General features: G+C 53.6%; 1 protein-coding gene across 1 annotated transcript in view; it reads right to left on the bottom strand.

The window, feature by feature from the left end:
* Positions 1-884: 884 nt before the first annotated feature.
* Pmepa1 (prostate transmembrane protein, androgen induced 1) overlaps positions 885-22,538 on the bottom strand; it is a 46,924-nt gene continuing 25,270 nt past the window's right edge. Inside the window, exons 2-4 of the mRNA XM_051185419.1 lie at positions 8,638-8,792; positions 2,564-2,614; positions 885-2,329 (exon numbers count right to left, since the gene is read on the bottom strand). Of these exons, the coding sequence (XP_051041376.1) occupies positions 1,808-2,329; positions 2,564-2,614; positions 8,638-8,792 (728 nt within the window). The 3' untranslated portion in view covers positions 885-1,807. The remainder of the gene's footprint in view (positions 2,330-2,563; positions 2,615-8,637; positions 8,793-22,538) is intronic.

Here is a 22,538-nt window from a genome sequence, read left to right as displayed (position 1 = left end):
GGACACTGACAGGTATGGGGATTTTCTGCCAGGCAGGTCTGTAGAGCTCCAGGCTCAGAGGCATCACAGAGGTACCCTATACTTAAAAAAAAAAAAAGATGTGTATAACCAGGCGTGGTGGCCTGAATCCGAAAGACTTTCAAGCACTAAAAAGTGCCGTATATGTTATTGCCTCGCATCTTGTTTGACCTCTGTGATTGGGAAGGGTGGCAGGGTCACCCTGAACTTCTGCAGTGCCTCCCGAGGGGGAACTCTTCTGGCCCTGCTGAACCCTAGGGGAACCCACCACACACCCTCCTTTTCTCTTGCATTCACATAGGATAGGGCAGTAATCCTTCTAGGAGTCCCATCACAACCCATGTACTAATTAAACTCTGGGAAACGAGCCTAACCCAGCACAGAAGTGATGAAAACTGACGAAGGCTCACATCAAAAACAACTGTTTCTGGGCAGAAGAGAACAGAGCCACTGAGGGAAGGCAAACTGCTTTAGAGCCGGAGGTATGGGCTGGTGTTGGTGGCCATCTTTTGTAACCTTTTTGGGCTTTCTTGGGTGGGTTGTGGACACAGGGGCTACTGACCCTTTACATCTTGGGTTGACGATTAGTTGGCATCTTGAAGTGAGAATCAATACAGAGTGGAAATACATTGTCTGAGGCCAAGCAGCTAACAATACCCTGGGCCTTTCCTACACATCAGCATAGAACAGCATACACCCAGCCTTGGAATGCTGGGGCCCAGGCCCCTTATGCAGGGAGGGAGCTGCTGCATCCCCCGGCACCAAATGCGGAGAGTAGCTTTGGCTTTTGGGGCACACCTTGCCCCTTCCACCGAACCTTTATATTTTTGTGTTTAAAGAGGAAGAAAAAAAAAAAAAAACTAAGATTCCTTCAGTAACAGTTTATTTTCATATTGGGAAAGGCATCTGCAAGCAGGTGCCTCTGTGGGGCAGTCCTGACTCAGCTGTAACCCAGAGGGATGACACGGGAATGTGTAACTGCTCACAGCCTGTCTGGGCAGAAGCATCCGTTGGCTTCAGGAGCACGGTCCTGGGGAGCCCAACTTTCTCGCACAGGGGGGCCCCTCTGAGATCCAGAGGGACAACTCCACTGCTCTGTTCAGACCGAACTCAACACTTCTCCTTCAAGTCTCAACACACTCTCTAGAAGTTTCCATCAAACAAGCACTGATATATTATATTAAAAAATAGTGCAAAATCTCAACATTTATATAAATAGCTCTAAACCTCTGCTTTGTAGGTTTTTTTTCTTTACAAGGTAAATACACACTTTCGGAGTTGGCACTCAAAAATTTGCCATTTTTTTTTCTCTTCTAGATCAGAAAACAACTTTTTTTTTTTAATAGGCCTCTTCTAGTACAAAAATACTCCTGCTTTCCCACATACAGTGTCTCTTATTTTATATATATTTATATATATATATAATATTGCAGATTTTAAACAAAGGTTTGTGCAAATATGTCTTTAAAGTTAAGTGAAACCATCATAAACAAAAGAAATTAAGCATTCACACATGGAGCTCAACTAAGAACAATGAAAAAAAGACTAGCGGAGGATTTTCTCTTTTGCCTTCAAGACACGGCTCAACAAAGAAACGTGGCTTTTTTTTTTTTTTTTGCAAGCTTTCTGAGCTTCTGCATTCAGACCACACAGAACATGTAAATATTTATACACAGAGAGGAGAGTTGGCACATGTCACACGGCCTGTGTGTCCTCTGCCTTCCTCTCTCTTCTCTCTTAAGTGCGGAGTGTCTCTGCAGTTTGCCTACAGGTGCCCCGGCCCCCACTCTTAGAGGGGGTGACCTTTCTGTTTCTCCTTCTCCTTGTTCTCCAGGGGGGCGATGTGAGGGTGATGGAGCCGGGTCCCCTCTATCAGGGAGGGCGGCCCGTTACTCTGCTGGTGGTGGAAGGAAGAGCCTGGGTAGTGGCCGATGACCTCACTGTAGGTGGGGGGCGGCCCCTCCATGCGCCCTCCGCTGCTGTAGCAGGTAGCGCTGATGCCCGAGTTACTGCTGGGAGGGCAGGGGCCTCCCAGCACGGCGCTGTCCATGAGGTCGCTGTCGAAGATGGTCCGGTTGGGCGGTGCGCGCACAGACTCTCGGTTCAGCTCCAGCTGTTGCTCAGGGTCCCGTAGCTGGAGGGTGCAGGGACCTTGGTAGGGTGGGGGTTCTTCCCCATCAGACAGGGAGATGGTAGGAGGCAGGGCAATCTCCTGCTGCAGGTAGGGGTACGTGGGCTGGAAACGGCTCCGCTGGACGAAGGGAGGCACAGCGAGGCGGTCAGTGGGTCGAGGAGGGGCATAGACCTGTGGCTGAAAGGGGCAGAGTAGGGTCAGGGAGGGAAGCACACTCAGATCGGGTCCCCAGATTCAGAGACTGGGCCGTGTAGGGGCTACCCCAGGGGAACCCCTGGAAACAGGGCCATCTGACATTGACCACCCCATCCTCCCCCCACCCCGAATCAGGGAGTATGTGTGATCCTGGACAAGGGCTCAGCCTCTGAGAGCGAGGGATACATCGGGAGGGAAGGTGGGGCTTGGTCTTACCTCTGGCATTCCAGCTGACACCGTGCTCTCTGAGGGCCAGAGGCATCCTTCCTGTAGAGCAGAAAGGGATACAGGGTCAACAGTGGGCGGAGCTGTTGACACAAGGCTCCTAGAGTCAAACTTTTCATCCAGAAGTGTTGGGCCCTCTACTTCTCTTCCTCCACCCTCCCCACATCTGTGCGATCACCTCCTTGGCTTCTCCTGCACCCCAGCTGCTGTCCTGTCCGGCTTTCGGAAGCACACACGTGACCTGTGAGGGCAGCCTTTCTCTAAGCCTGCAGGCAGCTCCCCGGGCCATGGGAACAAACCTGCAAGTGGCTGATAAGGAAGGGCCAGCATGGCCTCCACACCTGCCTTCTTTACCAGAACTGCTTGCTGGTGATCCCACCCAAGATGTTTAACTTTGACCCGGCAGATTCAGCATCTGGACATGTGGATACATACACTTGGCTGGAGACATCAGTGGATTTAATGTTGCAACGTCACAGTCACCTGAACCTCAGGGTACAACAGAAAATGACAGGTGCCGCTGCTACCCATCCCCCCCACCCCCTTTCACAGAAACCAGGTATGACGTATCTCAGGACGCCAAACACGCGCCACAGGACCTTTGGACTGGGCTACCCCGCTGTGGGGCCAGATTCCTATTGATGTTGCCCAGGTCTCTACAGGGTAGTGGTTCTCAACCTGTGGGTCGCAGCTCTGTTGGGGGGTTGCATATCAAATATCCTGCACATTAGATGTTAACATTAAGATTCATAATGGTATCAACATTACAGTTATGAAGTAGCAACGGTAATAATTTTATGGCTGGGGCCACCACAACACGAGGATCAGTATTAAAGGGTCACAGCATTAGGAAGGTAGAAAGCCACTGTCATCGAGTCTCAAACATCTTTATCAGTAAACGGGCATGGAGCCACTTGTGTGATGACTGTCACTCCTGCAGCTCATGTCCTCTGCTGTGAGATCCCAGGAGGGAACTGAGCTGCCCCGGGGGGCTCTAGGTGTAACTCCCAGCCTGGGGAAAGCGATGCCTGAGTTTTACAATCTGGTCAAATGCCGACATCCCAGCACCACAATCCATCTCTCTAAAGCTGTCCTGTGCTGCAGAAACACACACTGTCCCTCCCCAAGCTGCAGAGGCTCGCAGTTCACCCAGTGGCCACTAGGTGGATCTGAGACTGCACCTGCAGATACAGATAGTATGTCTCTCCCTGTATGGTGAGTGGTCCTGGCTGCCTTCAAGTTGTACAAGCCCACAGGTGTGTCCTGCCACTCCCCCGCTGTCCCCATCCCACCCAGTGGAGCCTCCCTGGGCTCTCCCTCCCATACACAGATACCCAGTTCCCTTGCCTGGGCACCTCTGCCTGCTGGATGGTGAGGCCTGGACTGGCCTCCAAGCCTTGCCTTGCAGATTAAGTCAGGAACACAGGGAGGGAGCCGGAAGCTCTTCCCCAGGGGAGCCAGCTGGGCTTGCAATGGTCCCACGGGGCTCCATATGCTGCACCCCAGGGCCCTGCCTCTGCCCCCTCCCACAGGGCCCACTCCTTCCTACCCACACCCTCCCCCAAAACTGCTTAGATTCCTTTGCACTTCCTGCAGCCTTCAGGGTGAGCAGCCAGCCCCACCCACTGCCACGCCAGCAAACCTCACAGCCCTCACATGGGCTTCCTTGCCGGTAGCATGTAAGATGCACACCTCCCCTACCTCGATCCCAGCTGTCCTGGTTAATTTTTAATACTGTCAGTTTGACGTGACCTAGAAGAAGGAATCTCAGCTGAAAAATTGCCTGAATCAGGTTGGCTTTTTGCCAGCTGGTGAGATGCTGCCTTGACTGATGATTGGTGAGGAGGGCCCAGCCCCCTGAGGGTGACACCCTCACTGGGCAGGCTGGAGAGTGAGGTGCTCCTCCATGGTCTCTGCTTCAGGTTCCTGCCTTCACTTCCTGTCCTGGCTTCCCTCAGTAAAGAGCTGTGACTTGGAAGCAGGAAGTAACCCCCCCCCCATCTAAGATGCCTTTGGTCACAATGTTTTATCACAGCAACAGAAAAGCAGAACACTGGCCTCTCTCTTCCTACAAACAACCCCGTCTTCTCTGCCCATATTGGCCTGGCTACACCACCTCCCTCTCTCTGCAAAGCTGCAGCTGTGCCAGGAGGGACGGCCCTCTCTCCCATGCCTAGCATGTAGTGTGGCTCACAGCACATGCTCAAGTTACAACCATCATGTAGTGTTCCCTGGGGCTTCAGGAAGGCACTGTGCGGGAGTGGCAGACGCCCTTCCCTCCCTCCTTCTAGAACTCTGTTCCTGAGCCTATTAAGGCTCTGGGCTCCTTCATGCTCCGGACACTGGCTGGGGTACTGGTTTCTGTTCCGTGATAAGTTCTCAGTTGGGTTGCCCCGAGTTCACCATGGCTTCTCCGTTGCCTCTACCTGGACCTCCCCAGAGCAGGAGTCTGCCAGCCATTTCCACAAAGGTTCAGAATAACATTTCTGTATGCACCAACTCTCAAAGAGTAACTAAAAACATTATACCAGAAAAACAACAACAAAACTCCAAGCAGTTTCTGCTTTGTTAAACCCTAATAGCTCACAGACACTCACAGGCATGGTCGTGTGCCAATAAAACTTTATTCACAAACCTAGGCACACAGCCTCTGGGCCAGGCCAGTCTGTTAAGGCCTAATGGTGCCCACCTGACTCCAACTCCACATGGAGAGCTACCACCTGCCTGGAAAGTCCCTTCAGGCTGCTTTTGGGCAGGGATCAGACTCTCCCCTCTGCTCCATTCTAACACTCGTTCCCCCCACGTGGGCAAGTAGTAATCAAATTCTGCGAAGCAAACCTCCGGCAGGTGGAAAGCTGGGACCGCCCTGACGCAGGCTGAGAAAGGTCTGGGTGAAATCTCTTTGAAGCTGGGTATGGATTTGGCCTGAGCTCACACTGACCCCCTTATCTGGTTTTACTATAGTTTGCCTTTGGCTCCAGTACATGAACTCCTGGCAGGCTAAGCTCCATGGGGAGCAGGAGACCTATGCCAAGCGTTGATGAGGAGATAAAGCATGGCTTCATCCCAAGCCCTAGCTGAGCTTCTAGTCTGCGGTGGCCTCGTTTACAAACCACACTCCCCAAGGGAGCCACTGATGAGGTGATGCTTACAGCCAAGTCCAGTGGGACAGGCACAGGCTGTGAGGGGTAGGCAGGAGGTCAGGGCAGGGGCCAACTGTGGAAGGGCAGCTGCTGATGCTTAGCAGTGGACGCGCGTCCCCCTGCACCTGACCCTCATGCCGATCACTCTTCTTCCTGCTTGCCACATGAAGAAATCAGCTCAGAGAGCGCTTTGGCCAGTGTGGCACAGGAAGGGAAGGCGAGGGGCGCCAAGCCCTTCCGCCAGGCAGTTTCTCACCTGCTGCTCTGGGTCTAGGGAGAGGTGACCCGTACAAAGGGCAGGTGTGTACTGAGATGAGACTGTGGCCGAAAACACAGGGAGGACAGGGCCCCCAACTCCAAGGTCACCTTGATAAGAAGCCATTGCCAGAGACATTCAAGAGGCAAGGCCTGGGCGGGCAGAGCCTAGTGAGACAATTGTATCTAGGTCTCTCTGGGGGGTCACAGGGCCTGGAGACACCTCGGATGCGGATGCACTATGTCGAAAAGAGAGGGAGTCCCGGGGGGCTGTGGCCTTGTGCTCCAGGCCTCCCCAGGGCTCCCTGTTTATTCATCCAGGTGACACGGAGGTGCTCTCTTTGAGGCCCAGTGCCTCGGGAGGAGGGTCAGAGCCGAGTCTGTGTCAGCAGCTGAGCTCAGGTGTCCACGCAAAACAAGCTCTGGTCCCCTGGCACCTGCACCCAGAGCCCGTTTGCTCATTCCACACTCTCGGCTAACCACACCCCACAAGGGGCTGTGGGGTCTTCACAGGACACTGCCCTGAGAGCTGTTTGGCCTTAAACAAGTGTTCCACCTCTCTGAGCCCTGGACGTCACTCATGGCTGGCGCTGTGCGAAGAACACTTGCCAGGCAGACGGCAGTGCCTGTTGCTAGGTAACAGATAACAAATGAGCCAGGTGAGTCAGGGCATGGCAGGCAGGATTCCGATACAGCAGGTGCCAGCTTTGCCCTCAGGATGTGTCTTGGGCCTCAGTCAGGAGTGCCCCTGTCTCTGTCACAATTCTTGCCCCGATGAACTGGTGACGGCATTGAAACTGAGCCTGACGCAAACAGAGATGCCCAAACCTGCCAGGGACAGCCCTGCTGTCTAGGGAGATGGCCAGTTCTTTCTTGGCTTAGCCCTTAGACTCTAGGCGCCTCTGCCAGCCTGGGACATCCCACAGACTTGGGCACTCTGCCCAGCATGGCACGTCTCATCCCATTCTCCCAGCACCCGCTGAGCCGTCCTGGAGATGGGCCGCCCCCTTGGGTTGCACATCCTGCCACAGCCCGCCCGCCCAGAGAGCAGCTTCCTAGTCTGCAGTGTGAGCCAGAGAGAGCACGCCTCCCTTTACCACTGATGGCGAACACCTGAGGGCAGAATAGATGTCCCCTAAAGGGCCCAATGTCATGGGCAAGTGGGCAAGTGCCACCCACAGGAGGTGACTACCCAGGCAGCAGTGTCTCTGGAGTCACTGGGGACGCTGTTAGGTCCCAGGAAGTCCTTGATGTTCACAGTGCTAATGCATCAAAACACAAGCTGTGTCAGGCAGCCGTCCCTCAGGTGCACGATGGTTGTCCCTCAGTACTGAAGAGGGTGGTCTTAGGGTCCCCAGAGGTACCAAGACCAGTTCTGCTCAAGCCGTGTGTGTGTGTGTGTGTGTGTGTGTACACGCTTGCTTGCACAGAGACCCAACCAGCCCCTTTAAGTGCAGTAAGTTACATCTATCTGGTAGGATGTAAATAAATGGGCTGCCACTAGTTAGTTCACACGGTGTCACTCAGGCTAACAAGGGGCCCAGCACACACAGGAATGCTTGCTTCATGGGCTCTGAGGGTGGCTGAGCCCCATGACCCTGACCTCTGATCCCAAGGCTAGCTGTACTCGGTTCTACCTCCCTCTGAGGAATGTCATGTCTCCAGCCTTAAGTCTGGACCTCAGATCTCCTCACCCGCAGAAGCTCTCAAAAAGCGAGGAGCCCCCAAAGCAGGAAGCCCCTTATATGGAGTTCCTGCCTGTGATTTTCTGACACACACAGCCTGGGGATGGTTCTGGTTGTCTCCTGTGCCAGGGGAATTTGGGCATCCAGGGAGCCATCAGCACAGAGCTGGCAGGTGAGGCGTCGTGTGGATGAGGGAGCCTTCCAGCCCGAGACAGCCGGCTTACTGTGTCAAGCCTGAATTACCCAGGAGGTGCCTTTGCTGGCTCATCCCACCTGAGGAGCCAGATGAGACCGAGGTCCAGGAAGAGGCCTCTCGGGTGTCTGGTTGCTTCCATGGCCTCGCAAGGCACTGGGGCTACGCGGTCCAAGTGCTGGTGGCATGCTGGGGAGGGGGAGGGCTGCAACCTCCTTCTATCTAGGTCACAGCCACAAGACTCGGGCATCTTTCCCACACCTCTGCCCTGGTCGGCGCCCAGTCAAGCACCAGCCCTGGCCTCTTTGCTCTGCCTCAGCTAGCTTCTCAACGGCTTTGGGAGGCCTGACCTGCCACCACATACCCCCACTGTCTCCCATCTCCGCTCGCTCCCCGAGCCCATTCAGCCTGTAACAGCGGGGCTCCTCGGGGACCTGGCACCTACCTCCTGAGCCCTCTGGGAGCCCAGCAGAAGTCTCTCTGCTGCCGCCGTCCCCAGGGCAGTGCTGGGTGTGCAGGCTCAAGTACATCCTCACTTCCGCCCTGAAGGCACTCAATTCTCCAGCCCAAACCTTCTTCACACACCCCTTGCCCCCCTCCCCCACCCCGCCCCTAGGAGCGCACAGAGCCACATCCACCGGGCAGTTCCTGCTGTGCTGACTGGAGAAAGCCAGGGGTTTCTGGACCCAAATCCCAGTTCCTGGGGCGCACGAATAGGGTGATATGGTTGATGGGTCAGAATGTTCCATGCAGCTGGAAACCCAGGCTGTAGTCCCTGCAGTCACTTACTGAGGACAGTCCGTCGTCTCTCCTCCTGGCCTGGCTGTGGCGGCTGATGAAGGAACGGGCTGAGAGCTTGTAGTGGCTCAGCAGGCATGTGATCATCACCACCATCACCATCATCACTACCACGATGACCACTATCTGCACGAACTCCAGCTCCGCTGTGGGACAGAGAGAGACACATGAGATATTACAGCCAGCCGCCACAGGCTCCTATCTCCATAAGGCTGAGGACTCAGGCACTGGGGAGAAGAAAGAGGCCTGGCCCCAACTATGGGCAGGCGTGAAGACACAGCCTGGGTCCTCAGAGATGCTAGGCATGGCCCGGCTCTCAGAAAGGACCTTGAGATTAATGTCGGGAAGAGGGAGCTGAGGGCTGAGGAAATGCTGGGTAGGATGTGAACAGAAGCACAGGTGACCCATGGGCAAGCATGTACACAAGACCATCACTCTCCAATATACCGCCACTCACACACCCCAGCAAGCAACGTTTCAACCTTCCCTCCCACAAAACAGCGGCCAGTGCTCTTACACACCCCAACCCTCCCCACCAACCGCCTGTGTATCCCAAAATAACAGCCCAATACTCCCGCACACCCCAACTCCCCACCCACTTCCCAAGCCTCCTTCACGCCTCCAAACAGCCCACTATTCCAACACTCCGGCATTTCTTCACTCCCCAAGCAACCCAGTGTTTCTACGTCAACCCTCTCACGTACCAACACCTAAACCCCCTAAACGCTCCTGAATAGCAATCCTCCACCCCAACTTTCCAACCCTCCTACTCTCCCCAGAACAACAGCCTCAAGTGTGCACATCCTGTACACTCCAACGCTCCCACCGTGGGGTGACATCTCAAACACCCCTACCCTTCTACACCTCTCAGAACAGCCCACTACTCCTGCTCACCTCAACACTCCCACATGCACCCCAAAACCACACCTCAACATTCTGACACTCCAGCAACAGGGCTAACCCTGCTTTACACCTCAAAGACAGCCCAGGAAACACAAGACAGCGCGCGCGTGCACACACACACACACCCCAGAGTCACACACACACACACACACACACACCAGACTCACACACACAGCACACACACCCCAGAGTCACACACACACACAGCACACATCAGAGTCACACACAGAGCACACACACACACACACACACACACCAGACTCACACACACACACACACGAGTCACACACAGAGCACACACACACACACAGCACACACATCCCAGAGTCTCACACACACACAGCACATACACACACAGCACACATACCCCAGAGTCACACACACACACACAGCACACATACCCCAGAGTCGCACACACACACAGCACACACCAGAGTCTCTCTCTCTCTCTCTCTCTCACACACACACACACACACACAGCACACACACACACAGCACACACCAGAGTCACGCACACTTGCACCCACCACCCAGGGCCGAGGTCGGAGGCCTCCCAGTGAAGGAAGGCTTCAGACACACCCTGGTACAGCACACAGTGCTTTCCTCTTTGTTTTTCCTTCTTCCTGTTTTTGGTCTTGGTTTAGTTCCCCCCTAGAAAGAGGAAAAGCCCTCTGGTGCTGGGAAGGGAGGAAGCTATTTTGATAGCGTTTAAGCGGGTGGTTCTGCTGAGTCTGGCGGGCCGAGGCGCAGCAGCTGGCCGCAGCTGGTGCCAGCAGAGCCCCCCAGCAACAGGCAGGATGCCAGGAGCCTTGCAGGGTACTGGATCCGGCAGATCTCAAAGGCCCTGCCGGGGCGGAGGCGGAGGCACAGTGACGGACCTCCCCTGCCTTGGAGGAAAGATGGGGGTGCTCCCTCATGCCAAAGATGGAAGGGACCGCAAGTCAAGTTTCAAGGGCAACCCAGCCCTGTGCTAACCCAGAGACAGGAACTGAGGAGGAGGGGCTGAAAGTCTCCATGGGCCCAAACCTCTAACCCCGGCAGGACTCACTCACCCCCTGAGGCAGGACCTCAAGCTGAAACACAGAACCGTGAAGGACATGATCACAAAGTCCAAGTGCCCACAGCTGGGACTCCAATACAAGTCTGGGCTACAACTGGGCCTCCTGAACCGCAGTCTGGTGAAGCTTCACCCCAAGCCCCTCTCCCCTATCTCTCCAGACCATGCTGCATCCCAGAAAACTCCCTCAGAGATGCTGAAGACCACTCCCACAGGGTATTTAAACTGCCCCCGCCCCCAAATAGCTGTGTGGCTGGAAAATCATCCGGGGGCATCATACCTATTAAACATGGGCTCTTTCTAATTCAGTTTGATTTGGCCTGACTTGGGTTGCTGCGTTGGCGGAGAGGCTTTTCGGGGCACAGAAACTTTACAAACTAGGCCCATTTTCAGCGAGCTTCCCCCCCCCCCCCTTTCTCGAGGAGCCAGGTAGGATACAGTGGAGAGGGTGAGCCACAAGGATTTGGTTGGGATTCACTCAGGCCTCAAATAGGGACCCCCTCTAGTGGGGTGCGGAGCCTGAGTAGGGCCAAAGTGAGGGAGACCAGCTCACTGCAGCCAAGTTCCTGTCTCCCCAAGAGAGGTGGGACTGGGCCAGAGTAGCTTGGCCCAAATGTGCTAGGCACTCAGGTCTGGCTGTCGGAACCCAGGATAAAGCCATGCATTCAAGGGACACAGGGCCTGCTTTGTGCAACACCCACATTACCCCAACCCCAAAGAGCCCTCAACCCCTCCCCCATCAACTCTGCACTCCTCACCCGGGCCTGAGACACCCCCTCTGGCTGTCTCTGAGGCTTCTGCCCACATCAGGCCTAAATGGAGCCGGGAGATGTAGACAGCCTTTGTTCCTGGTCTCTGGCAGCCTGAGGGACTTGATAGGCTGCTCCACTGCTCCTGGGGTGGTCTGGGGCCCTGGGGAGACTGGTGGGAAGTGAGTTGAGGCGGCAGGGCAGGCAAGGGCTGACGGGATGCGATGCAGGGGGCAGTGAATGCAGCCCCTTCGGGGCCAGTTGGGGTTGACAAGTTTGGGTTCCTGTGCGCAGAAAGCGGGAGAATTGCTCCCCAAAGTGAGGGGAGGGTTCCCTACACACAAATGTGACCACCTGGTTCCATGACCACCAGCTTTAAGCAAAGACACAGACCCAGAAATTTCATTTAAGCCAGGAGGAGAAAGCATAGATCCAAAACAAGAAACGGAGTCCTCGGAGATGCCTAGCAAAGGCTTGTGTTGAATGTGGCTGGCCACTGAGCAGGACAGAGAATGCCCACAGTATGGCCCTCACGGTGCCCAGCACACACTGAAGCAAAACAGGGTGTTGGGTTAGGAAGAGAGTACGAAAGAGCCCTGGTACCTCCAAGGCAGGACGCAGATTGAGGACAGGTTTCTCAGCAGTTCATGGAAGGCAGGCACAGCCGGAACCATCCCTGGCAAGGCTGGACAGACGAGCAAAACCAGGACACAATGTCTAGACCACATTGCCCACAGTGGAGTTGAGAACGCACTCTCCGGATTAAAGCTTTAAATTCGGAGTAAAGCCAGGCATAGTAGCTCATGTCTGTCATTCCAGCACTTGGGGAGGGTGAGGCAGAGGGATTGATACCAGGTCAAGGGAGCCATCCTGCGTGGCAAGGCTAGCCTTGGCCACACGAGAACGTGTCTCAAAACAAAACAAACTGGGTGTAGTGGCATACACCCTTAATCCCAGCACGGGCCTGAGCCTGCATTTGGGCCAAGGGAGTGGACTCGGTTCTGGCTGGTTAATGTAAAGGTGGTATCCTTGCTGTCAACATCTCTGGCACCCACCCTAGACAGAAACAGGGTTTGACTCCCAGCCTACAGCTCCTTCCCAATGAAAATTGGGGGTGTGGAACAAGTGGACCCAAACTCCCCGCTATCAGGGCATATGAGCTGCCCCTTCCCCCGCCTTCCAGTTAAGAGCGCGGAAAGCAGTTGGGGCTGGAGAGCTAGGCATGTCCACCCGGCTTCCTCTCCTCGGTAGGTTTTCCTAGACCAGATGCTCTCTGCTAGCCTGCCCCTGGGTCTACCTCTGGGGAGGGTAGCAACCTCCTTCCTAGTTAACAAGCAGCCCGAACCCGGCCCCGTCTGGCCTCCAGGCCGCACACGGAGGAATTAGGAATTGGCACCGTCTGAAATTTATGAAAATCTAATCTCGTTAGGCCCGCCTGGTGGAGACCCGGCGGGCGGCCTCATTGTTATTCCGAGGAGCCCCAGTCGCTGGGGTTCCGGCCACTCCATCATCACCCCTCCCCCACTGCCTGCTGTATTTGAATATGAACTGGGTCCCCCATGCCCTTGAATTCAAGCAAAATTAGACCAGACGTCAAAGGAATAGCTTTGCCATCTCTTGGGTGCCATTTAAAACACCCCCCCCCCGAAGGCGCATTTATTTCTTAGTGTAAGAACTTTCATGATTTTTTTTTTTTAATTGCTTTTCCTCTGAAGGATTCGGGAGCAGGCAGCATTTTCTGGTCTTCAGGACCAGACTGCCAGTCTCTGATAAGTTATCTAGCTCTGGCCAGGTGACCCTGAATGGTGAGGCAAATCCCCCAGTACCCTGCAACTTCAGTTACTTCTGCCTTGAGAGCAAGAAGAAAGGAGGCATCTTGGAGGTTAGGGAGGGCCCCAATCTTCCATTCTTGGCAGTCTTTGGGGGGAGGTAATTTTTACCCCCCCCCCCCTTCTGACACAGGGTCTCACTATATAGCTCTGGCTGTCCTGGAACTTAACTCTGTAAACCAGGCTGACCTCCAAACTCACAGAGATCTACCTGCCTCTACTTCCCAGGCGCTGAGGCTAAGGACCTGCACCACTACACCTGACCTATTTTGTTTTGAGACAGGTTCTTATTTAGTCGAGGATAGTCTGGAACTTGATATACACAGCCCAGGATAATTTTGACTTCTGATCCTGACTCTACTTCTCACTGAGATTGCAGACGCCATGCCAGACCCAGGTCATGAAGTCCAAACTCCAAGATATTGGGTTCAGTCCTAACTTTGTCACTTACTATTTGGCTGGGGAGGGGGGCAAGTGGCAAACCCTATGGATGATGTTCAAACTCGTTGTCTGCTATCCACTTCTTATGTCCATTTCTCCTGATAAAACTGCTCTGGGACTCTCTCCTCTGTTGCTAGGCAGTAGCCACCATGTCCCCATCAGGACCTTTGCTGCTGCTCCTAGGAATGACTTCTTGTTTTTTAAACACTGGCATGCTCACCAGCCCTTTCTGGTCTTTGCCCCAGCACCTCAGGGCTGTGTCCCCAGAGCATACTATCTAAAATAGTCCTTTGCACCCAAACCAGAGGACCCCACCCCTTTGGTTTACTTTTCTCTGTAGCATTCATCCAGAATTCTCAATTTGACCCAACAGATCATGCCTTGCCCCCTCTCTAGAATACTGAGCTTATTTACTCTCTGTGGTGCATGTGATACCTGTGCTCAATCCATGCACACATGTTCTCTCTTGTGAAAGAATTGGGGTGCCTCTGAGGGTTTGCACAAGAGGCTGGAATGAACTGGGGTCCAGATGTCTGTCCTCACCAGCAGCCGAGGCATCACGAGAAACACGGCCATGAGCCAGGGGACACTGACAGGAGGCCACCAAAGAGGATTAGCCACTTTAGTCTAAAAGCCAAGGCCTGAGAAGTGCTCGACTCACAAAGCCCAGGCCCAGAGTCCAAGTTGTAAAAAGCCAGACACAAGAGCACATGCCTGCAATCCCCGTACTGATCCCTAGGGTTGTCCTCTATTCCTTAGCTTGCACACCTGCACGCCTACACAAAAGTATTTTGTTAAAAACGAAGGTAGAACTTTCCTACACAGATTCTACTTTGAAGGGGACACAGGCGTCACTAAGTACACACAAAATGACCATTGTGGGGACCCAGAGCACTCCTTGCCCCCTCCCCAGCAAAGGAGATGTCCCCTGTATGGAAACACTCCTGCATATGACAGTTATGAACATATACAATTACATGTATAATTAAAAGACAGAGGGGAATGATGGGAGATGTCCTTCTGTAAATATGTTTCTCTCATTGGTTAATGAATAAAGCACTGTTGGCCAGTAGGAAAGCAAGATAGGTGGGACTAGGAGACAAGGAGGATTCCAGAAGGAGTAGGGGGGAGATCCAAGATGGAAGATGGAGAAAGAAGGACGCCAGCCCCGCTCTCCGGTAAGATGAGACCACGTGGAAACACTTAGAATAATAGAAATGGGTCAATATTTAAGACAGAGCTAGCCGATTGTGAGGAGTAGGTTTTCCTCTGCCGCCATGCCTGCCCCAATTAAAACACATAGACTCTGCACAGAATGACATCTCCCATCATCCGACAAGAAACTAGTAACTGGCCTACAGCTTTATATCTAATATAATGTCTCTCTGTGTTATTTGGGGCTGGCGCGGCAGTGGGACCAGACCGGCCTGCAGAAAAATGGGAAGTTAAGGAGCATGTCCATTTTCCAAAGTAACCTCACTTAATCTCTCTGCTGGCTGTCACCCATGTGTGACAAGGACTTGAAGGGCGATGTCTGGGTAGAAGGTGAGAGCAGGTTAGCTGTTGCACCACATATGCCCGCAGCAAGGGGCACCAGGCATCCCCAGGTCCCCGAGGTCGCACCCAGACAGCCAGCTCATCGTTTCCCATGGGCCTCCCCTCTATATGGTCACACCCACATCACTACCCTGGGATATATGCAGCCAATGGCCCAGCCTCAACACGGGAGGGCTCCGGGGACAAAGATGTGAGAGAAGGCTCTGCGAGTGTGGCTTCACCGTCGCGTTCCACGGGCCGGTCGGGCCTCTCCCTCCCTCTCTCCACTCAACAACTCACCCATGTTTATGTGTGTCTGTCCATCAGCCATCTATCCAGGCTCTCGTCCATCTTCTTTTTCTTGCTAGAATCAAGACTGGCATTTTGGGTCCTAAGCTCAGACCACGATACCTACACACCCCTGCCCCTCACCCCCCTGCACCTCCTCGCCTGGCTCAGCCTCTTCCTCAAACTCCTGGAGTGAGTGGAGAGCCCTGGGCTACCCCTCCCCTGGGTAGGAACCCTAAGATGGTCAGGCACGCCTCAACTCTACAGTCCCTTCAGCCAGAGCCTGGCAGGGAGTGGACAGCAAAGACTCTACAGGGTCTGTGCACTGGAGGGGGAAACACCAACAGGCACTTAGGAGCCAGCCGCAAGAGTAGAGGCAAGGTGAACTCTAACTACCGGCCTGGTCCTGCTTGCTTCTGTCCTGGCTCGCAAAGGACTGTCAGTGGCAGAGGGTGCAGCCCAGGTTCTCCACTCACTACGGAGAAACACAGACTCAAACACAGAGCTCTGCCTCCATGCTAAGCTGCTGAGGCATGCAGGAGGCAGCTGAGCAGGAGGCGGCCGCGCAGGAGGCCAGGACTGAGCCAGTCCTCATGTGCATGCAGGGACCGACAGGGCCTGTGACATAAGGAGTCACAGGAAGGTGACAGGCCTGTCTAATCACTTGAGAGCCTTGTGATTAAGTGCTGCTCCAATAAGAGGAGGCAAAGCCACACCTTTTATCTTTCTTGCTATTACCCAGATGGAAAGAACTAACTGATGAGCTCTTTCCCTATTGTCAACGGCATCGAACATCTTTAAACACCCGCTGTCACCACAGCACCAATCCTGTCCCTGAGTTACTGGCAGGGCGGAAAGAATTCACAGCCAGAGAGAGCCTCCAGCCACGTGACTGGGGTTGTACCCAAGAGGTATTTAAAATAAGTCAGATGGACCTGGCTCTTTGGGCAAAGGTGTGGGAGGACCCTGTCTGAGTGTGGCAGTGTGGATGGCTACAGCTCTGCAAGGACACTCTGGCACCGACTGCTAAAAACCAAGCGTGCATGCTTGTAACCTTTCAGCCCTGCCCTGCAATTCTAACTTCCAAAGTGGCATCGACAGAATTAGCAGGGATCCCCTGCTGATAGCATACATGGGTTGTGTGTGTGCACGCGTGTGTGCGCGCGCGTGCGTGGTGGGGGTCACCCTGCACGGAATATTTCCGAAGTGGACAGCTAGGTGTCATCCCTATGTCACACAACAAACCCGGTGCACACCGTTACTATAGGATTCCGTGGCACTGGTCAAAAGACGATATCCACCTGTCTGAGGATGACTCAGCCTCCACGTGAGATATGTCTAGGGCTTGACAGTCTCCACCGTGGGGGCTGCTCTGTGTATTCAGGGGTGCTGAGCAGCATTCCTGGACTCTGTCCACCCAATAGATGCTACAGGCCCCATCACCTCCCTGGTGGCGTCTACGTGTGTTTCTAGGTGCTTCCAGATGGAAATCACTCCAGCTGAGAGCTAGCTGCAGGTTCAGCAGACTGCCAGGGGAAGGAGGCAGTTATGGTCTGACAAGGCACACGACAGAGACCCACTTGGCAAGACTGTACTTTATCTTCTGTGTTTCTCTCATGTGCACATGCGTGTGAACACGAATGCAGGCAACCTTGGAATCTAGAGGTGTTGGGTCCCCCGGAGCTGGAGTTGCAGGCAGTTGTGAGCCACCTGATGTGGGTGCTGGGAATCGAACTTGGCTCCTTTGAAAGATCAGAGCACACTTTTAACCACTTCAAGCCTCATGTTGGACTTTGTTTTTTAATGTGGACTTAGGGGACTGAACTCCGGTTCTCATACTTGCCTTCTGGCGGTGTCTTAAGGCCTACTGTTTACCCTTTTAAGAGAAGCGTTCATAATTTATTTTTTTATCCTTTGAGAGAGGGTCTCATCATATAGATAAGGCTGGCCTCAAACTTACAGAGATCCACCTGCCTCCCAAGTGCTGGAGTTGAAGGCCTGCACCATGCCCACCTCCATCCATCACTTTAAAAAAATCTTAATGGCACACATGCGTGTTTGTGGACTTGAGTTTCTGAGCATTGGCCAACAACGGGATGGACACACGATGCCCTCGCCCCGGGAGGCGCCTGTGTTCCCTGGAAACCAGCATGTATTTTCCTCAATTACTGATTTTCAAGGGCCTGGTATTTCCCGACATAAGTCGGGACTTCAGCACCCAGGAGAAGGGAAGTGAACCAGAGCTCTGTTTCCAAGGCTTTGGGACAAAAGGCTCGGCTCTGAAGCCGGGGCACAATGCAGTGTGTATTGAACCCCTTCTCAATGGCTCCTCATTCAGTCCCAGGGGCCTCATTGAGGCTGCCGCGTGCAGAGGAGACAAGGGTCAGCGGGGAGGAGTCTGAGTGCTCACCCGGGGCGGGGGGGGGGGGGGGTGAAGTTAGATGCTCCAGATCTGTGCAATTTACAGGCTCCTTCTCCGTAACAGGATTGCCCAAGCACCTTCTCTGTAAGGCTTCGGTGATGACGCCAGCAGCTGAATACAGAGTGCACCTGCTGCCGGCCTTGCAGGGGACCCAAGTTCAGTCCCCAGCACCCACTCGAGACAGCTCACAAACTACCATTAACTCCAGCTCCAGGGGAAGCAGACACCTTCTTTTGACCTCCTGTAACTCGCAAACATTTGCACAGGTACACACACACACACACACACACACACACACACACACACACACACACACCCCGGGATAAACTTTAAGTGTAAGGAATGGAGCTCCGCATGCGCATGCCACTACAGTGGATAAGGTCATCTGCCCAATGAAGGCTGCTGGGAGGGAGGACAGGCCTACTATGCCTGTCCACTCTGTCCAATGAGGACAAGCCCTTGAGGTTCCCCATTTACCACTTGTGGCTTCCTGATGGCTTCGTACCTTGCGCAGCCTGGGCCACCCTCTCCCTGATGACTGACTTCTTTGGTTTTTTTTTTTTGTTTGTTTGTTTGTTTTGTTTTGTATTTTGTTTTTGTCTTCTCCAGGAACTTTAAACTCTTCCACGAGGGGCTTAATTTTGTGACCACCACGCGTACCATTTGCTTGGACTTCTAGGAAAATGGTTAAGTCAGTAGTACCACTCTGTCTGCACGTAACCTGGCCCAGCAGGCACCCACAACCGGCATGAGCCTGACAAGCCTGAAACATGCTAACAGAACTTCTGGTCACCCCTCAAGGCCCAGCACTGGATGCCCAAGAGCCACCTCCTATGACCACTATGGTGCAAAACCAGACCACTGCAAAGAGACTCCCAGAGTCCCCTGTGCCAGTCTCTCCTCAGTGTTGGGGGCTACAGGAGTGCTCCTGGCAGCAGTCCGCCCACATGTAGCGAGTGAAGCAGCAAGGACCTGCCACCACCAAGAGCTGCAGAGACTCACAGGCATCCACCCCGTGTCCGCTCCTGATGCTGCTGTTCACTCTGTGTGACCCCAGGGACCTCACCTTCAAGTTCTGTTTTTCCCAGTGAAAACACTTCCCACCCTTGACCCCTCTTTAAGAGAAAAGTTTATTACATTTCATTTATTTAATGGGGATGGCGTGGTGCATATGGGGGGGGTCGGGGACAACTTGCAGGAGTTGTTTCTCTTCTACCTTGTGGGTCCCAGGGATTGAATTCAGTCTGTGCCAGGCTTGGCAGCAAGTGCCTTTATCTGCTGAACCGACTCACCAACCCTGGAAACTTTACACAACACAGAATATTACGTAATTCTGGGCATATAGGTATATAAAACAAGCATGCAAATCAAGCATGTATTGATAATAAATCACGGGGAAATTTATTTGGAAATAATTCTTTGGCACATGTACAATCTTGCTATCTATCAAGTTATGAAGGCAGTTTGCATACTAATACAATGGGCATGCTTATTTATTTTACATAAACAGTTAAATCCTGGATGAGAATCTGGTCCTGGAGGATGGAACATCGTAAATGCTTTTCTGGAGTTGACACATTTTGATTTTGTAATAGTGAACATCGAGAAGGAAGATTTGAATGAGTATGTTCTATAAAGTGGTAGGCAGAGATTTGGGGGCCAATTCTGAAATGATGGGAAATCCTGTCCTAATACAGAGTCAGAATTCATTTAATGTTTTTTTTTTTTCTTTTCTTTTTAAAGAATCTTGGGTTCTGGAAAGTGGGCTCTGTGGTTTAGAGTACTGATGCTCTCTCAGGACTGGAGACTGGTTCCCAGCACTGGTAAAAGGCGACTCCACTCCAAGACTCCAGTCACTCCAGTTCTGGAGGGTGTGACAGTCTCTTCTGGCCTCTAAACACAAACACAACACACACACACACACACACACACACACACACACACACACACACACAAGACGAAACACTCATACACGTAAAATAAAAAGTAAGTAATCTTAATACAATCCAAGGATATGCTAGCTTGTACATGCTGAGGAATGGCATTAAGGAAATACCGAAGCCATAGTTAAAGCTATCCTATCTCAATCAGAGCAGAAAACTGTACAAAACACCACAATCCACGACTATCGTGTGATAGTCTCAGGTCTGAACTGAGGAGATTTCAGGCAGTGTCCACTGGTGACACACGGCGCAAGGGTATACCCAGTGCAAACTGAGCCAAGGCCACAGAGAGACCGAGGTGGCACTGGCAAACACCTGAGTGTCATTACACCACGAATGAGTTAACTTTTGGTTTCTGTGCAACCCCCTGTCCCCCAGCGTTTGTGCACTGGGGTCTACCCTCCCAGGTGTACTTGGAGGTGGGGCTACAAGCTTCCTAAGGGTGGGGCCCTGACCCAACAGGTTCAGTGTCCTCTTAGAGACCCCAGGAGCTCAGGTCTCCCTGCCTCTCTTCACCACAGAAACGACAAGGCAGAAGTCAGTTCTTGCCTAGCCCCGGAACGTGCCAATGCCTCTGTTCTCAATGCCTCAAGAACACACCTGTCCGAGCCACACAGTCACCAATGTATTGGTCTGGTGGCCTGACGTGACTGTGCGGACAGACAGATGGCCATCGGCTGGGCTGTGGATGTAGGAGCCCCTGCCCCGAGGGGTGGACTGACAGAAGCCAGGGACACCTCCTGAGGCCAGGGAGTGTCAACAACGCTTCATTCTGCCAACAGGGATGCCGAGAACTATGTTCCAAGAAAGACTTTCTCCTGCTGACAGGCCTGTCCTCAGGGCCCTGGCTATGCCACCCACTCATCTGACCCAGAGCACAGTGACTCAAAGTGTCACCCGCCCCCCAGCGTCCCAGCTGGGCTCACTTCTGGTTGGACTCATTTGGACACGTGGTCAGTGGTCTAGAATCTTCTATAGCTATTGACGGCATTAGGGAGTGTAACAGGCATGCGGAAGGTCATCGTCACGTCCCATGATTGTCCCTGGGTCACAGGGTTTAAAGGGGACATGGGGCCTGATGGTGCAGTCACACAGACTGTATGTGATGGGTGACACAGGGCACATGGCCCACTGCCCCAGAATGACACCCCCAGGCCAGCTTCGTCCCCAGCTTCCCCACTTTCAATCTCCAGAAGCAGCGGCAGGAGGGTGGTAGCCCCTGTCTCTGGGCAATCGCTGCTCTGAAAGGCTATGCCATGGCGACACATGTCCTCAGGGTCACCTGCTGACCCAGGCTGCACCTGGTGCACAGATGAGCTCTTTCTGGCTGTTTGACAGTTTTGTTGGGAGGGTCCTCTGAAAACAGTGTAGGCTATACTCTGGCTAGCCATCAAGGGGGACTGGTGCCTACTGGACGAGGGGCAGCTAGGCTGGTGGGCTCACCATTAAGAGACTCAGAGATGCCAGCCACAGAGCACATGGGAGGGTTTCCGGAATCTGTGGGTCCCTCCCTCCCAGAGCTGCTCGGTCCCCTTAGATCTGTCTGGGATATAAACCTGCGCAGCAGAGCCCCTCCCCCACACCTCCAACTGTCTGCATCTCTTCCTGTTCCCTTCCAGGCAACTTGCAAAGCCAACCCCAAGAAGGAAGCTCAGTCTTCTAGCTGCTGGCAACTCAGGCCTCTTACAGCCAAGCCCCAGCTGTGTTTCCTTTCCATGGAACCCCAGAAGCAGGAAGTCCCTATCCTAGGAAGGACAAGGCTCTGCTCGGTGTCTTCAAGATTCACATCAGGCTACTGTATCAACCTCATGAATGGTCTGTGGAGTACCCAAGCTGGGACTCATGCCCCAGCCACCCCAAAACCAGCATTAGGTCACAAAGCCAGCTGACTGATGGGGAGGGGGATATGAGTAACAAGGTTGTCAACTCCATGTTAATTAGCGACCTGTGGTGGCTGGTACAGGACAGGCAGACTCGGTGTACAGGATAATGGCTGGTATTGACAGCGAGTAAGAAGCAGTGACAGAAACCAAGAACTAAAATGTTCCATCTCAGAACAAACCCACTGGGGCTCGGCAATGGTGGTGACCTTTCCTGCTCTCGGGACTCATGGCTGTGGGTTCAACCACAAGCAGACTCCTCCTGAGCGCTGCCATGGCTTAATGGGCAGTGAGGGCCAGGGCTGTGGAGATCTTGAGGGCCACCCTTCAAGAGCACTGGTTCATCTCTGTCTTTATCATCTTACTTTCTCTTGTACCTCCCCTTGTTCCCTGCCCCCTCTCCCAACTCTTCCGACCCCAGCAACCATGGTGGGGGGGGGGACTGTTGATGAGTCCTCACTGCACATTAAAACCCGGAAAGAGCCCTCTCCTGACCCTTCCAGCTCTGCTGGCCTGGCTGTGGCCTCCACCCCAGGACCTCAGGTTGTGGGTTTGCCTGCTAAGAGAACCCTCACCACAGCTGTACCCCTCAATGCTCAGTCAGCAGGAGGTCCGTTTCTGGAGCTTCTCCTTATCTGACTGCCCTGTTTCCTGGTGGCTTCCTGGTAGAAAGGGCAGCTGAACCTCTTGGCTTGCTGGAGGACTGTTAAATAGCCAGAGAGTAGCCACACGGAGGGAACTTCACAGGTAACACCTCACGACAGCCAGAACTATCATTATCCTGCCTGGTTCCTGGTGTTTGGATACCGCCTGCCCCAGGGGCTTTGAGAGGGGCAGGGTTTGT

Source organism: Phodopus roborovskii, unplaced genomic scaffold (genome assembly GCF_943737965.1).
Source record: "Phodopus roborovskii unplaced genomic scaffold, PHOROB, whole genome shotgun sequence".
In the NCBI taxonomy this organism is placed as follows: Eukaryota; Metazoa; Chordata; class Mammalia; order Rodentia; family Cricetidae; genus Phodopus; species Phodopus roborovskii.
The sequence above is the reverse complement of the archived record's forward strand: the minus strand, read 5'-3'. Positions and strand labels throughout refer to the sequence as shown.